The 18,299-nt window shown below is 39.2% G+C and overlaps 1 protein-coding gene across 1 annotated transcript in view; it reads right to left on the bottom strand.

Annotated features, from left to right (window-relative positions):
* Positions 1–17,594, bottom strand: part of LOC140240745 (uncharacterized) — a 72,026-nt gene extending 54,432 nt beyond the window's left edge. The window contains exon 1 of the mRNA XM_072320514.1: positions 17,274–17,594. Coding sequence (XP_072176615.1) covers positions 17,274–17,477 — 204 coding nt within the window. The 5' untranslated portion in view covers positions 17,478–17,594. The remainder of the gene's footprint in view (positions 1–17,273) is intronic.
* Positions 17,595–18,299: the final 705 nt, after the last annotated feature.

Below are 18,299 nucleotides of genomic sequence, written 5' to 3'. Positions count from 1 at the left end.
ATGGTCAGCATACCAACGACGTATTGCAGGCTGTTTCACACATGCCTGAACATTTAGATTCCACTGCAGAATTGGTGAAGAGCTGATGAGAGAAATTCAACTGGGAGATCAAATGCGAATTTGACAGAAATTTTCTGTGGGTGTTTCACATTTGATTCTCCATTTAATCTCCTGGGTAATCCCCTGAGTATCTCATGTAAAAGGGGTATTGACCTACTGATTATTGCTTCCAGCATTTGGAAACAAAAATCACAACAAATCACAAGAGCTATTTTCTGTGGAAGCCACTGTACCACTGAGAAGAGGAGATAATTCCTTACTGGCTCATAAACTTTTTTGGGGTCCAAGAAGGTGAGAAGACAAGATCTCACATCTTGCCTTCATTGGCTCACCTTCTAAGACCCCAAAGATGTCAGCTGATGACATCTCATATCCTGCCTATTTACCTTCTCGGACCGGAGAAGTCAAAAAGGCAATAAATACCGTGTCTTAAAGGTAGGGGATACCTTTTACAGACCTCCCAAAATGCAGCAAAACATTAAATATGAACCTCAATGGACTTCTTTAGGCCACTGCTGAGAAATTTGGAAGTCAACAGTTATCTACAATTTGAATAATGCACAAACCTCAACTACTCAGTAGTTCTGTGTGTCAGCCACACTTAAGCCTTTTTGTTGCAGTCTTCTGTATTTTTTATATCTATAAACACAAATCTAAAAGTATAAGAGCTGATGTAATAACATATAGAGTGTGTGGCAAGAATGTATATAGAAATGTTTGTAAGTTTTGATGAACTTTCTTCACAAAATATACATGATGGACACACATGCAGTGCATGGGTCTACAAAGGTAGCCTAGTAATGTACTGGAATTTACAGTGAGCCCCGAAAAAAAATTCAATTCAAAATCTAACGGTCAATAAAAATGTACTAAATGTTACCTTCCACTTTCAATACTTTATATGGGAGTTTCTAAAATGATACTCTCTTCAACATACCACTGTATTTATACAACTCTTCACTTAAGGCATGCAAATGGGATTCCCTACCTTTAAAGATGGCACTTATAAGTCTCAGTACTTTTCTAGGAAGTTTCATTCTAGAAAATATTTCACACTGACAGCCAACAAGCAAATCTTGCTTTGCGATGGATGAAGTGACTAACAGAATGATTCAGTAGAATTAGTATGCCAATTAACCTGTTCCTCCCGCATTTCTCTGAGAACCTTCAACACCTCCAAGCGAGATTCTTTTCGCTCATTGACAAAGATTGGATAGGTTGGTAATCTGCCTGTGCGAAAGCAGTCAAGAAGTACATGTATCCCTTTTCCACAGTCAACTGTATGTGTCATCGCACAATGCAAAATATTGATTGGACAGAGATATGAATAGAGCTGAATTGCTGGGCATGCAAACTCATGTAGTACACTTCAGGGGCACTTGAATGGGGTCAGCGAAATTCAAAATTTAGTAAGCTCAGTCTTGATGGCTACATACTGTATGTCTCAATACGAGTTTTATAGCAAAACAAGCGCACTACTATGATGGAAAAGTTAAATTAGACAAAATACATGCAGCTTTGATACAGAAAACAAACAGATATTGATAGAAGAAACTCTAACAGTTCTATCAAAGTAATTTTTCTGGCCAGCATAGCAGCACAAATAAATATGAATTTAGGCAACAAATGCAGACACTCTGTTATACATTTTGAAAACCTGGTATACAAGGTTCCTGTATACTTGAGTTGATGCCATGGGAACCTGGTATACCAGGGTCCCGTATAAGGAACAGGTTAAGCTCCCTTCTGGCTTTTAATAGTATGCACATTTGCAGATTTCAAAGATCAAATTTTGGTTGGCTTTGCTCATGGTTGCTGGTGCTTTCAATAATGTGAAAAGCCACTGAAGAGGGCAACACTCGGCAAAAGTTGTGAGGGAAGGGGGTGATGCCAGCAGCACACTCCAGTTTTGCTATCAACTCGAGCATCTACTGCACAGGTCATATACTTACAATGCGGAAAGTTTTACGTATTTTGTGTTACTTTTGCCTAGCACAAATTCTAAAACTTTCAAAAATATCTTTACAATTTTCTCCGCACACTTTGAATGGGTTGATGATTGCACAGGAACCCGCAAAAAACTTGCATGAAAAATCAATCACGCAAATATATCAATGTTTACAGTACTACATAACAGGAAATACATAAGATCATTAATTTGATTATTTCTTGGTTTTTCTCTTAACAGAAAACATAGCCTTGCTATGGATATTTCATTACCATGTAATTTACTTTAAAAGTAAATACAGATAAACAAAAGACTTCTACAGGCTCACTATCTTTAATTCTCTTTCCATTGCTCTAGTGTTCAAATACTATCAATCACAAAATTATCGTACATATCTAAACTTACCAAAGACACAGTATATGTGGTATGTCTGGTTACTGTGTAATGATCTATACAGTTCAAACTCAATTATCCGGCCTCCTTTTATCCGGAAATCTCTATTATCCGGATGCGTTCACGCAGTGAAGGACTTAAATTTCTTTTTTTCATCCAAAAATTGAGAAAAAACAGTGACTTTAACATCTTTTCATGGATCTATTTCACTAATTTCATAAGATGTGCATGATAGGTTTCTCAATATCTAATGAGGCAAAACATGTATGATTTTCACATAAAGATATAATTTATTTTTGTGAAGAAGGGACTACAATTTTGCGCAGGCTAGCATAGATTACACCACCGTTGCGGGGTACACTACCTGCCTAGCTGCCAGTGCACTGGGACGGCAGCTTGGACGGCAGCTATATACATTAACATTGTGTCTCCCATATCCGGCCAATTCGCTTATCCGGATGAGCGCTGGTCCCGACATGGCCAGATAATCGAGGTCAACTGTACTCTCATCAATATTTTGTGTCGTCAGGGGGAAATAAACATTCTGTATGTGATACTACATGGTGGCTCTTTAATGAAGTTAAATGCAGCAAAATCAAAGTGGGGCACTGTGACTAATTCTGTCTGATGAACTAATCCACAAATGGTAAAGTCCAATGCCCTTTCTAATCCTGGTACTCAAGTACACAGCCACTCTTTTGAACAGATATTTATGTCTAGCAGGTCCATGTCTGGACACCTGATAATTCCCAAACCATCGACCACACTCCGATACAAACCACTAGTGTAAATGCATACATGCATTTATACCTCCAGGATAGATAGTTGTATTGGATGAAGAGTCCTTTCAGATTGGAAAATATCTTGTTGTGGAAAATATCTTGTTGAGAAAAAATGTAGAAACAAATTTCATGCTAATAGACTCATATTTTGTACATCTGTGAGTAACCTTGATCACTTATCATCAAGTAACATTTGATAGGCATGAAAGCAAAATTAAATCAATTTTTCTAAAACCCCATTCTACCATTCACATTCCACCACATGTGATCAGAAAGTGTTTTAACAAAGTAAATCACGCTTTTGCTCAATTCTGGATCTGGATTTGACATTAAACTGTTTGGCATCTAAAACATATAGAGGGATGGGCGTATCTTTGCCTGACCTTGATCCATCTGTTAACTTCAGCCATACATCTGTACATCCTGTAGCACAGTATGAGTATAATACCCCTTTCCCGCTGCCCGTCTCGGTGAACCACCGAGAGGTTCCCCGGTGAATTCACCGGGGAACCTCTCGGTGAAAGTTTCAGTGCCGTCGTTTCACACTGCTCTCGGGGAAACTTTCCCCTAGACGGGTTTTCTGCTCGCAACGTGGGTGATCTTATGTACTTGAGTTTGTTGTGCATCTGCGATTTGGTTTTTTCGATCCCATGTTCAGCAAGTTTTCGGAGGAGGGACTCGTACGCAGTGCCAGCGTCAGCCGACGTCCCGCTCAGTTCTTCGTTCACTGCTGCCTCGCTACGTAATTGAAGTAACAATCTCTCTTCGTCTTTGGTCCACGCTCCAGCCATTTGCAAAATTCCCTCAAATTTCAACAGTACAAAACGTCAACGGATTTCTCCTGCACACTGTAAACCCAGCACTTGACGAGAAAAGCACAAAATACGAAAAAAATCAAGCAAGAGGCGGACTGTATCACTATCAGACTTTACTGGAAGAGTTAAGAGCTAGACACTAGAAGATGACGAAGAAGGAGGAAGCATCAAAGCGATCAAGTACATTGTAAACCTATATCAGCTTTGTATACACGGCGTGCTAATTAAACAATACAATGCACAGCACAATGGAAAACAATGCTGTCGCACTGTGAACGCCACATTGCACACGAAACGACATACTATGTAGTGTCGTGTGTATGTTTACAAACACGAATTACTAGTGCCCTGTACGTGTGGATTTGGGAGGTCGAGTGCGCGCTAGCTAGCTGAAAACGTGTGCATGACCAGAAACAAGACATGACCTTTGACATAATCTGCATATTTTCCCCGGTGTTTCACCGAGACAACCTTTCACGCTGGGCGCTCTCGGTGAACCACCGGGTGATTTCCCGTTGAACTATCGGTGTTTACCCAGGACACTTCTCGGGTAAAAATTGCCCAAAATTTCATCGGTGTTTCACCTAGGCTTCCCCTAGGTTTCAACCGAGTGACCTTTCACACTGCGGAGTTCCCCGGGTGCCCCCAGGTGCCCCCGGGGAAGATTTTCTTCAGCGGGAAAGGGGTATAAGTTGTGTGTTTGACTGGGGAGGTGAAACCTCCCTGGTTTGACAGACCATAGAATTTCCAACACTGCTGTCATTGGCAGTTTGAAATCATGGAAGGGACTCTTACCAACCTGTTTCACTGTAAAACACAATATTTTTGTGGCATGAAATTTTCGCAAATTGGAGCCGACGGCCTTTTTTGCGGCATGAAATTTTCGCGAGTTGCCTCTAACATTCAATGCGCATAGTGTAGACAAAAACTTTCATGTGCATTTTAATTTCATGAATCTTGGCTCTTGCAAAATTCGCAAAATTAAAATGCATGCGACATTCCTCGTTTTACAGTACTCTGGTGGGTTTCAGAGCCTCCTCCATGAGGTTTGAAAGAAGGCTCAAAAAAGTGGTGTCTTGTCTGTTTATATATACTGCTCAGGCTGCTCAGGCTGGTTTCATTCCCAAGGCAACTAAGTTCAACTCCGATAAACGGCACAGGCTTTTTAATTTCTTACATAACCGCAAACGTGATTGAGCATGCACCAGAGTGTGCAAGTTATATGCAGCGTTTATCATCAGCAGCGGTTGGTCACGAAAGTTGGTTGTTTATCATACAACATGTAGCTGGCGATGACCTTCAGTGATAACTTCCAGGTCAGAAAAAAAGTGGCTTCTCAAACCCCCTAGCTTTTATACTGCAGCCGAAGCCCTTTGAGGCTGCTTCAGGAGGCTCTGAAACCACCTCCTGTACATGGTTTCAGAACCTGATTGGATCTCCATTTCTGTATTCTGTCTGTTTATGCTGCTCATGGCTGCTATAGGAGGCTTCAGAACCCCCTTTTTTGCTTTAAAATAGTATAAGCAAGGTATTACTCTAAATATGTCTGGTAATGCATTTCAAAAACATGATTTAACACTAATTTGTTTACAAGTGTGAAACCCCTCCATATCCATTTAATTACCTCCGCAAAGGAAGAAGGAGGTTAAGTGATCATCGGCGCTGGTTTGTCTGTTCGTAAAATAACTCAAAAAGTTGTGAATGGATTCGAATGAAACTTGCAGGAAAACTTGATAATGACACAAGGAACAGATGATAACAAATTTTGGTAGTGATCCAGGAATTTTCATTGAATTTTGAAGGATTTTTTTATCTCTCTGCAGATAGGGTGAATGAATTTTGGAGTTCAAGCTGCACGGATATTTGAGGTTTGCAAATGTGCTCTAAAGCACGTGCCCTGCTCAGGCGAGGTGCCGCAGAGCTGGAAGTTGATGACGTAACAAAAGGCTTCTATACTGGGAAGTAAGGCGATTTTCAGCATGCATGTATGGGTGGAAATGAACTGATGGTGGAGGTCTATGCTCTACGAGTGCTTTTCTAGTTGGCCCATTGTTAGGTTGCCATCTGACTCTTTTAAAGCAGAAGTCCTCGATGTCATACCTTGGCCTTCCAAAGATCATCCATGCCAGCAAATACTATGAACACTGCCACAGACATTATTGTAAAGAGTTCCTGGTTTTTTCTACCATCTGTGTGAAAGATTATGATATGGCCTAAATACTTCATACATGAAAGCATCTCTTGACAGGAAAATCACATTAAAATTTGGCTCCAGTGGTACTGCTACCTTCGAGCGGTCAGGAAATCTACAGAAATAGTTGAAAGTGTAATCATTTATCATCATTTAAACAGAACTTCATGTTTGTTGTTGATGTTGTTGTTCAACGTCTATAATATGACATTTAAGCTAAAAGTCTACAGGGAGGCTGCAATGAGGCTGCTTATGGTAAGTTCATCCCCCCACCCCCACCACCAATGTTAGGGCTTAGTCCTATAACGTGGTGAAGCTTCTATCTGCAAGCCCTCCAAACTTCTGTAGATTAATAAATATCTACTCTCATACACAAACAAACAGTATTCTACTAATTTCTATAGAATGTCTTGATAATACATCAACTTTGACTATTAGTCTAATAAAGGAAGGTCTAAGAATGCAGACTAGGCCCCATGGCTCAACAGGTGGTTGTCCTGTCCAGGGAAGCATGTAAGTGTCACACCTAGTTTGCCAGTAATGTTGCATGTGATTGTCATTGTTGACACTGAGCAGAAACAAGGAGGTAGGAGATAACCCTTGGTAGAAATCAATTGGGTGCATAGACCTGATGAGAAACCCTCCTTGGGGCACACAAGGCTTTTTCGGGTTAAATGTCAACCTGTCATTAGAACAACCCATTAGGAAGGAAGGTCATCTGTTTAAAAGGCTTGATGTACATGGTAAATTGGGCTATATCATACCATATGCCACTGCTTCAGCTTATGCCAAATTGTTATGACAAGCTATTAGAGGAAGGTCAGCCCTGTAAAAAGTTTAATGTTCCCCATTTTTCTGAGCAAGCTTTTGGAAAAGCTTAACTAGTGGTTCTATCTTGTTCATGTTGTGAGACAAATTATAAAAATGAGAGTAGAGAGTTCAACATAGTGCCTCTAGCCATCTATGTATGAGTTCAGTTATCAATCCCTCCATATGGCAGGGATGGTACAGGAATGGTGGAGATGAGAATTGGGCTTTTAACTTTTTGCGAGATACCAAGAAAGCACTTATGATATAATACAGAGCATACCATTTTAAGAGGAATTCAAAGTTTATTTGATGAAAATCGGGTTTGGAATGACTGAAACATCCAAAAACAAAGTAAAACAAAGCAATTGTAATCAAGTGTGGGTCCAACGCTTTATGAAAATCGCTTTTTTGGATATCTCAGCCATTTCAAAACCAATTTTCATCAAATAAATGTTGAATTCCTTATAGAATTACATGCTCTTTCATATTTCATGAGAGGTTTCTCATTATCTCACCAAAAAATGTTAGAAACCTGAAGTTAGGTCTCAACCAAAACTGTACGATCCCTTTAAAAGTGTCACTTAGGCTGCATTTATCTAACTCAAGAGAGAATCACGTTTCAAAACATGTTTCAAATGGTGCCGTGTTTACAAACATGGTTTGAAACATGATTCTCAGGGTACCCCATGTAACTAACCATCATAATCACGATTTGAGTGTTGTACTCTCTTCGCAGCTGCTTTGCACGGTTTGACCTGGGATGTAGACGTTAACTGCGTAGTGCATACCACCCATGGTAGCACCAAACATACCTTCATCATGCATGCACAAATGATGGGAAGGAAACACAAGTGACACATGCTTTTCTCTGCAACCGGAAATAGCTGAAAGTTGACCTTGGTAGTTCGGAGATATTAATGCTTTCAAAACAGCACTGCGTTTATCTACTCACAGAATGGCAATCGTGGTCTCAAACATATTTTAAATTCCCCTTTGAATGGCATTTCAAATAGTGACCATAATTCTACTCCTCACATCAAACTAAACCTAAAATTCTACCATATAACCCTAACAGAAAACAAAACCAGAGCAATTGTCACCATATTTTTCGCAAAACGGGACTTCACAACAATTTCGCGTGTGGCTAAATTCACGACTGTGGAGTACAGTACTGAACAGAGAAATGTATGCGTGCATATCACACTCATGTCAGGATGAGAGTTAATATTTTCGTAATTCCCCAAATCTGCAAAAACTAGAACTATCACTGAAGGTGATTAATACCCCCGCCCCTAGTGTTGCTTTATAGTATGTGATGTCATGAGGGCAATGACGTTGATACCAAGTTTGTGCACTTGTTGAATTGGAAACAGAATAATTTTAGTTTACTGTATTAATTACAGAGTTGACACCGAGTATAAAACTTATAGCAAATGGAAACATGCTTTCCCCCAGCATCACTACACTTAAAGACCATCATACATACCAAATTTGACCTTCATAGCTTGAATGGTTCATTTTGATACAAAAATGAGTGGTTACCATGGCAACACATTTTCCTTAAACTAACACATTGGTGTCTTGCAAAACTACACTTCTAGATCATGATACATACTAAATTCGACTTTAATTACTTGAATGACGGAAAAGTTATTCGATCTGCAAGGTTTTGGTAAAATTGTGGTTACCATGGCAACGGTTTGTGTGACAAACACAAAAATTATGTGTTCCACATCTAAACCTCAGGGCCATAATGCCTATCAAATTTGGTTTCAATTGCTTGAAAACTGTGTAAGAAGTTCACTCCACAGGATTTAAAAAAACAACAACATGCGGTTACCATAGCAACGCATTGTCCGATACAAATACAAAGGACATTTTGCAAAACTACACTTAAAGAGCATCATGCACACCAAATTTCACCTTCATAGATTAAATGGTTCAATTTGATACAAAAATGAGTGGTTACCATGGCAACACATTTTTCTTATACTAACACATTGGTGTCTTGCATATCTACACCTCCCGATCATCATACACACTAAATTTGACCTTAATTGCTTGAATGATGTGGAAGTTATTCAATCCACAAGGTTTTGGTAAAATTATGGTTACCATAGCAACGCTTTGTCCGACAAACACAAAAATTATGTGTTCCACATCTATGCCTCAAGGCCATAATGCCTACAAAATTTGATTTCAATTGCTTCAAAACTGTGGAAGTTGTTCACTCCACAAGATTTCGACGAAAACATGCGGTTACCATGACAACGCTTTGTCGTGTACAAACACAAAGAGTGTCTTGCATAACTACACCTATAGATCATCATAGATACCAATTTTGAAATTGACTGCTTAAATATTATGGAAGTCATTCAATCCACAGGGTTTTGGTAAAATTATGGTTACCATGGCAATGCATTGTCCAACAAACACAAAAAACATGTCTTGGACATCTATACCTCAATATCATCATTTACCCTACGTTTCATTTAAATTGGTTCAAAACTGTAGGAGGAGTTCGCGACGCAAGATTTTGCAACAGACCGACCGACCGACCACCCACCCGACCGCCCGACCAACATCACGGTGATTCCTAGACCCTGTTTACAATGTGGGGTTGGGCCGAGCCGCGGCTAGCCCCGCAATTTTGTCCGTTTACACTGCCGGGCTCGGCGCGCTTTTAATTCAAACCTTTCAATATATTGTTGTAGTGGCGCTCTGCTTGTAAACAAACGCAATTTGGTATAGTCTCGTTTTCAGACCCTTTGCCAACTGGATTCCGTGGCGACGAAGTCGCCGTTGGGGCAAAGGCCTTTGCCGAAGGAAAAATCCTTCGCAGGACAAAACCACCTTAAACTATACTAGTTTTCGACATTGTGAATAGTGAAATAGTACGGGCAGAGGGTCTGGAAGCCAGACTAAAATTGGCCGCGCATTTGGCCCAGTTTGCGTTTACACCAAGAAGAGGCCAGGCTTGGCCGTGGCCAAGCCGCGGCCGAGACCACCTCCAGAGCGTGGCCAAATGCGCGGCCAATTTTGGCCTCGCGTTTGGCCTTTTTTCGCGTTTACACTGAAATGAAGGAGGGCTCGGCCGTGGCTAAGCCGTGGCCGAGCCTCGCACTGTAAACGGGGTCCTATATACCCCCTTCACGCTATGTGTGGCGGGGGTATAATAAAGGCCTTGTGAAATATCCATTTACACAGCCAGTATATGCACACTTTTCATTGATAAGCTATGGTGTTCCGGGTACCAGCTGTTGTATGGAATGTTGTGTACAGTTTGTGGTCTGTAGTATTTAGTGCCTGGATGGCCCATACATTGTAACCCTAAAGCCATAATTAGAAACAAATTTTACAAATACGATCTCACATATAACATATTTTTGCCAACTAAAAAGACGAACAAAACACACACAAAAAAGGTAGAGAATTTGAACTGTAACTAAAAGCCACAAAGATGTAGAAAAAAAAAGACACAAATTTAATTACAATGCTGGCATCAGTTCATCAGAATACAAACTTTCCACAGGGGTATTCAAATTGTGTATCAGTATACATAACACGCACATGCTTTCACTTTACATCCAGAAAGCAAAACTGTGATGTGACTATAGAAAGTTTACATTCAGTCTGAGCATACCTTCATAATTCAGTCCCGTATACTGTAGATTAGGGTGTAATGAATTTGATTGGTACAGAATCCCTGAAAATCTAAAAGAAATATACAAAATTCAGGTGGAAAGGCATATCAACATTACAATTTACATACAATTTTCATTGGGCAATGACTGATTGGATTGCATTCCTGTGTCCTTCAACTAATACTAGAGTGACTGCCAAAATTAAGAGCGGACTTGAGGAATGTTTTGAGTCCCCTCATAAACAAGAAGCAAGGCAATATACCATCTCACATTCTGTTCAATCACATCAAATGCCAATTTGTGGTATGAGGGTAAAATCTTGAACAGACTTGAAAACATACAAAAATAGAGGCTTCATCCTTTGGGTCTTCAAAAAGCTGATCAGGGAAAGTGCACCTACCTCTGGCTCAATTTTTTCCCCCTCCTTGACTTTAACCACCATTCTCATGATTGCTAAACCTAAGGGGCGAACACACACTGTAGCTGAATGTCAATGGAGAGAGTGTTTAAATTCCCCTTCCAAGTATCATTTCCAGTACATCGTCGCTGTTTTGACATTGAATATTGAAATCTCTTGTTCACAGAATTTCTGTGTAGAATTATATCACCCTTTCCCAGAGTGACATACTTCAAACCGATCACAATGGAAACCCCTTTGGCCAACTTGCTTTCTGCTCACCTCAAACTTCCATTTCATTTTCTCCTTCACAAGTATCTGCTCCTGCCATTTATTTCCTTCTAAGGCCAATGTACTCGATAAAATTACTGAACAAGTTTCTGTGAATGTATGAAAGAAAATTCAAAATGCCTTTTCCCACTTTGCAGGGCCATGCCAAATGTAATTCATGCTAACCTTCACATTCAAGCAAGGAAATATTTCTTAACTGTCCACTTTTCATTTTGTTGCTAGCCCTCAAACACACATACAAACAATTTTGCTTCCAATTCAGAGCATAGGAATGGACTGTGCGTCACAGCCTATCTATCATCTACAACAGACAAAACAACAAAATCTCACCATACGAGAATTAATTTAGATCCTGGCATGTCACACGTGCAGTGAGTTAGATGATACAAATGAGCTTTTGTCTGCCACCTGAATATCACTAACATCCACAACAATGAAATCAGAGTTTTCATAGGCCACTCCAATTCAAACTTAATCAGTATTTCTGATTTGAATGCTAAACTAATGCTTGAGACCCAAATGTTTTGATGAAATTGGTTGCAAAGTATCTTGCTTCACCGTCATCATTTGTGATTCTTTTAAGCCATTTCACACAGGTTGAGAAACATAACTGCAATGCTGAATTATAATCACTATTACAATTGCAATTAGAGTTATCGTCCATACACATGCCTGAGGAAGGCTTCACGGATACTGTGGTTTTCAATTTCAGAGCAACAAGAGGAGGTGTGGCTTCATTCTGAATTCCCATCAATCCCTCTTGAGTGGTAAGTAATGGGCGCTATGACTGCAGTGCAAGCATTTGACGAGCATGGTTTTTGTGTAGAAGTAGTTGAAAGGTCATCATAGGCTCCGCAAAAAAAAAGAAAAGAAAAAACACGATTTGGAGATCAATCCATAAACATGACTGCTTCGTTCTGTAATTCTGGAGAATTGCTATTGGAAAACACCTCTGGACCGTCATTTGAATCACAATTGGAATTACGATTTAAATCACCCTCCACAATTCCACTCTGCATACACATGGCCAAAATGCATAATTTCAATTATAATTGTAGTGATGTGTCATTAGAATCATGATTAAAATTATGCACTCTTGGTACATGTGAAAACAGTCTCAGCTTTCCTCCTGTCATCTGCAATCAGTGGCAGGCAATACCAGTTTTCATTGTTTTGTTTGTAAAGAAGCAATTTTTCCTCTTCTCCCTGACTCTCCCAGATATGCCGGACTCTATGCAAACAAAGATTGGTATTGATCAGCATTTATCACCAATCACATCATTGGCATATCAAGAGAGTTCCCCCCCCCCCCCCATCTCCATCCCCTGCACTCCTCTTTCTCCCTTTTTCCATCTTTCTCCCTCCCCCCCCCCTTTATAGCCTGGTGAGAGAAATGTGATATTCAAGACAACGCACAAGATTTGGAAGTCCCCCTAGGGTTTAATCTCCTGGAGTGGGGTGAGTTATTTCGGGGATTGAAGACAGTTCCTCCTGCCTCCTCGATGCAGATCGTGGAGAAATCAATGCTGGATGGATGACCAGCAGCTATAAGAGTGCGCTGCAGTTTGCTTGCTCTTTATCACATTTCTGGACAGAATTAGTCACTCACTTTCTCTGTTTGTCTATCTCTCTGATCTCTCTTTTCTCCTCTGTTCTGTTATCTCTACACTTGATCTCTTTTCCTTTTGTTACCGTCTTCCTCCCTCTCTTCATTATTCAATTCTGTTTTGTCTGCACCTCTTACAACTTATCCTCAACTACACCATCACATCCATGTTGCTCCCACTGCTCCAATTTTTGAATTCCTTTCTCTATCCATTTATACCCCCTTTTTCTCATTTTGCTCTTTAATTATGACACTGCAATGCAGTGATATGTGATCATCAGGACACAGACCAAACTGCCATTGAATATATCCCGCGAAAAACACATGGATCAAGAATATTACAAAGAAGAAAAGTGGGTATGTATTATTTTATTTTTCTGTTCCAGTATTCCACATTCACTCTGATCAATAAGTATTGTTCCACCTCTCATATTCATCCACTCTCTTCAAATCACATTATGTAAATATTGTGTATGTGTGTGTGTGAGTGATTTTGTGTTGTGACTTGACTGTGATCTTTGGGGGATATTTCTCCACATGCCAAGCACATTGTACACATCCTCTGTCCTCCTAAAGCAAAAATTCACAGCTCTGTTATAATTTCCTCTCTCTCTATCACCCCCTCGCTATCCCAAAGTACACGCTCAGCCGATAGAACAGATCAGATCCCCGAAAATGTATTCCAGCTGCCTGGCACGATACTGTCCACTCTGATAAATCTACTCACAGTCTCTCTGTTCCTTCTCTTCTACCTTGACATTTCCTGTCATTCTAGGTCCAATCTTCCCACATTATCAACCAAAATCACAGGTTGTAGTGCAAGAAACTTTATCTACTCTGTCAATGATATCCTATTTTAAAAAATGCAAACAAATTCCATCCATAAGTATTCTTTGCATATGACTTTTGAACCAAATTATTTCTTTTTTTTTTCTTCTCTATTTCTTCAAACAGTTAAACAAAACAGTTCAAAAAAAATCTGTGTGCATCAAACCATTGAAAAACAAAATGGCAAAAACAAGGATGAATGCCCAAGGATCATCTAAAAATGTTTAGTGGGGGGGGGGGGGAGGCTCTATTATTCATGAGTACTAATATTTTTGTGACATCAGAAAGGAATAATATTTGCTATGAGAATGACTCATTCAGCATAGAAATTCCTGAGCAGTGACACAGCAAAGAGAAGCTAGCTGTACGAACTTGAGGAACCATATCAACAAGCAGACTCGACAGCAAGATGGAAATGACAAAATTCTCTGGAATATTTTCACACCTTCTTTACCCACACACACACACACACACACACACACACACACACACACACACACAAGTTATTTGAAGTTTCTGTGCTTGCGTAAGCAGAAGGAACCTCCCTAGAGACAGGCCTGCCTGGGTTCAATGACACTTCGGATGTGGTGTCATTGTCAGCGAGGTGTCATGCCTAGCTAGGAGCCACACGAGGTCCCTTCCCTTTTCCATTTAAAGGGGATAGGGATTCAGGTTTCAACTTTTTTTGTGTGTGTGTATGAGATGATTAGAAACCACTTATATGAAATATTAAAGAGCAAACAATTCTAAGAGGAATCAAAAATCTAATTGATGAAAATTGTTCCTGAAATGGCTGAGATATATTCAAATACAAAGTAAAACAAAGTGGTCCTAATAAAAGGTCCTTTCCCTTTACCATTTAAAGGGATAGGTATTCAGGTTTTAACTTTTTTGTGAGATGATTAGAAACCACTTACATGAAATATTGAAGTATGCAATTCCAAGAGGAATCAAAAGTTTAATAGATGAAAATAGGTGTTGAAATGGCTGAGATATCCAATTGCAAAGTAAAACAAAGTGGTCCTAATAAAAGGTGGGACTCACCTTTTATTAGGACCACTTTGTTTTGCTCTGAATCAAAATATCTCAGCCATTTCAAAACCATTTTTTTTGTCTATGCCAGAAAATGGACCTTTGTCATTTGAAATCAAGACATTTTAACATAAAACTAGACTAAAAAATTACGCTATCTGTACCATTCATAATTGGGGGCGATTGGCCATGCAATATTTTAGATATTCATTAGAGCACAGGGATTCAAACGACATCTTGTGTGCAAAAAGCTACAGGCTTTGCCAATACAAGATTGCACAAATTGCACAAAATCTCAGTAAATCCATGGCTGAGTTTCAAATTAATCCACATCTTTATATGTTACTGCGATGTGCAATCAACAATCCATGGCTACATCACAATAGCCCAAAGCGTCAGCTACAACATATCGAAATCTGGGAAAAATCCAGCCACAGATAAATGAGCTACTGCTCAATAAATAAAGTAATGCTGATTAGCATTTTGAGAAAAAAAAAGTAGACTGCCATAGAGATAACATGGAAAATAATCACATTTCACAAGGGTAATTTCAATCAATTTTTTTCACCATCATGACGTCATCAAACTGAAAAACTGTAAGCATCAATACAAAAGAAAATAAGCTGCAACATACTGAAATCTGTGAACAAATTGGTCAGGGCTTTGTACCATACTCTCAAATTAATTTGAAATCTGGTGATGTTATAATGAAATTTCATATTTTTTATTTCATGCAGGAATTTCATAACAATAAATCATTTTGCCAGCTCTGAAGTCCAATTAACTGACATCTATGACTCATCACCTTTCAGAACATGTAACAAAATGTGGGGGTTATTGACCATCCTAATGAGCTAAAACGGATGTAATATAATGCTTTTTTTTTGCACATTTGCACTGTATATCACCATTGACACACACACAGTATTTCAACTTTGATGGGCCCATCTGACATCATAGACCTGAAATTCAGTGAAAATACTGTCAATGAAATTAAAAAACTGATTCCATGTAAAGATTGGGAAATATGTGCAAATGACACGCACACAAAATTTCAAAATACTCGACATGGTCGGATTCAAATTGATTTCTAGCTCAGTGAAAGCATTTTGAAATTTTGACGCATGCGTACATGCACGTACATGTGCATCATGGCAATTTATCATAAATTGTACACATACTGTAAAAGTGGAAATTTTCGCGGTGTTGAAATTTTCGCGCATTTCGCGCAACGAGAAGCTACCGCGAAAATAAAAGCACGCGAATATTTTTGCATGCCATATGTTCCAGTACTTGTTGTCTCGATTCCGCGGAATTAAAAACATGCGAAAGTCTTCTGACACGGCCAAGCGCGAAAAATTAGACGCGCGAAAATATTCGCTTTTACAGTAGATCATTACGGTACATGAAATATACTTTTGCCAAGTTTCATTGCGAAACAACGTTTGGATATGGAGATAGAGACAATAATGTTTTTACAAAATGACATCATAATGACATCCGTATGACATCATATCAGGTTGGATAGACTTGAAATTTGGTGAAAATATTCCCTATGAAATTAGAAGTCTATTCCATGCTCAAATTTGTATTTCTCCCGTACTGACGCGTAAATATGTGCGAATGACATGTGTGCAAAATTTCAAATTGTTCAAAATGGTCTGAAATGTATGCAAAATTATTTTCAGCTCGACTCAGCATTTTAAAATTTGCACGCACGCACAGGCCTACAAGCATCTACAATGTTTTCTATTGCTAACATAGATCTTTGATGAAATATCTAAGTTTCATTGCAAAATGACTTGTAGAAATTGAGATACAGACGATAATGTCATTTTAGAAAATGAAATTATCAAACAAAATGAAGTTATAGGAGAACATTACACCATCCTTGTATCACAAGACTTGCGTGGCAAAAGTTTTAAGAGCTAAGAGCTTAAAGGGACTGTACAGTACTGGTTGAGGTAGGGTTTCATGTTTTGAACATTCCTAAGTGAGATAGTGAAAAGCCTCTTGTGAAATATGAGAGAGCATGTAATTTTAAGAAGGTTTCAACGTTTATTTGATGAAAATTGGTTTTCAAATGGCTGAGATATCCGAAAAAGTGCTGATAATAAAAGGCGACATGCCCCAACTTTATTAGTATCTCTTTGTTTCACTTTGTTTTTGGATATCTCAGCCATTTCAAAACCGATTTTCATCGAATAAACTTTTGATACCCTTTAGAACTGCATGCTCCTTGACATCTCATAGAGGGGTTTCTGAATATCTCACAAAATGTTAAACGCTAAATCTTCACCTCGACCAGAACTGTACACACCCTTTAAACTTTATGAGATCCCTAAAAGACGAGATTTGTATAGAAAGAGAAAAAGCACTTGTACGAAATAGGTGGTCCGTGAGCTATAATAGATCACCTAATTACACACCATATTCCAGTATCTATTTGCATATGATAACATCTCAATGCCTTTACCATTTCAGCAATGTGGTGTTTCCTCACATCCCAGTTGAACATCACGTTCCAGAGGTTGTAGGTTCCTACGGTGACGGAGACAGACCTTGCCCCGCCCATCTCCATCCCCATCACCACCCAGAGTAGGAGCAGCATTCTTGATGTCTCTGCCCACATGTGTACAAACTTTTTCCAGCAGGGCTCCCTTGTGTGTGCCCCAGCCATGAGCTGAGGAGTCTTTGAAGTCCTTGGATTAGCAGCACTCAACAGCTGAGGTCACCTGACACTTGTGTCTCCTGCTAAGCCCTTTGCTTCTTTCAGCCATTGGTTGCAGCACGCTTCCCTGTCCTGCAAGATATCAGAGTAAAAGATAATACCCATACTATCTTATATGTATCCAATTACTACTTTCTCTTATATCAATTTGCCTGTAAATATGTCTCACTCAGCTAATTTCAGGGGACTTCAGTTGTTTCTAAAATTGTGGCAAATATTTCTGTACATATAGTCTGATATCTTCAAATATTGCGTGCCATTTTCACACTAGTTTGGAAAAGAGTGAAATTCACAAAATTCACAACCATGAAATATTCTATGTTTACAGCGCTCTAAGCAGTTCAAGAGGGTTGCAGAAAAAAGGTTTGTGTGGCAGAAAGATAATGGCTTTGATACTGAAATGATTCATTATAAACTTCAAGGCTCTGAGTCAATTATCTTGGTGGCATCTGCTAGGGCATAAAAAGGACTCCATTCACGGGGAAGATTGTTTGAAACAGAACCAGCATACTATTATATTGACATAAACATTATGTGGATACACTAAATATAAAGATCAGTGATACCTCAATGAGAGTTTGAAGAAAATGAGACAATCCTTCACCAGTCCTGCTCACTTCTGTGTTAAAACTCCAAGCTGTGTATAACTGAATAAACAGGTCTAGCTCATTCACGTGTCTGTTTAGCATGGTCTAGGTGTATTCAATCCTGATTTCCTGATGCACTGAAAATAAGGGTACAACTGTTTTCAGTTTATTTATTTATTTATTT

Source organism: Diadema setosum, chromosome 2 (genome assembly GCF_964275005.1).
Source record: "Diadema setosum chromosome 2, eeDiaSeto1, whole genome shotgun sequence".
Classification (NCBI taxonomy): Eukaryota; Metazoa; Echinodermata; class Echinoidea; order Diadematoida; family Diadematidae; genus Diadema; species Diadema setosum.
This window is presented reverse-complemented; position numbering and strand designations above follow the sequence as displayed.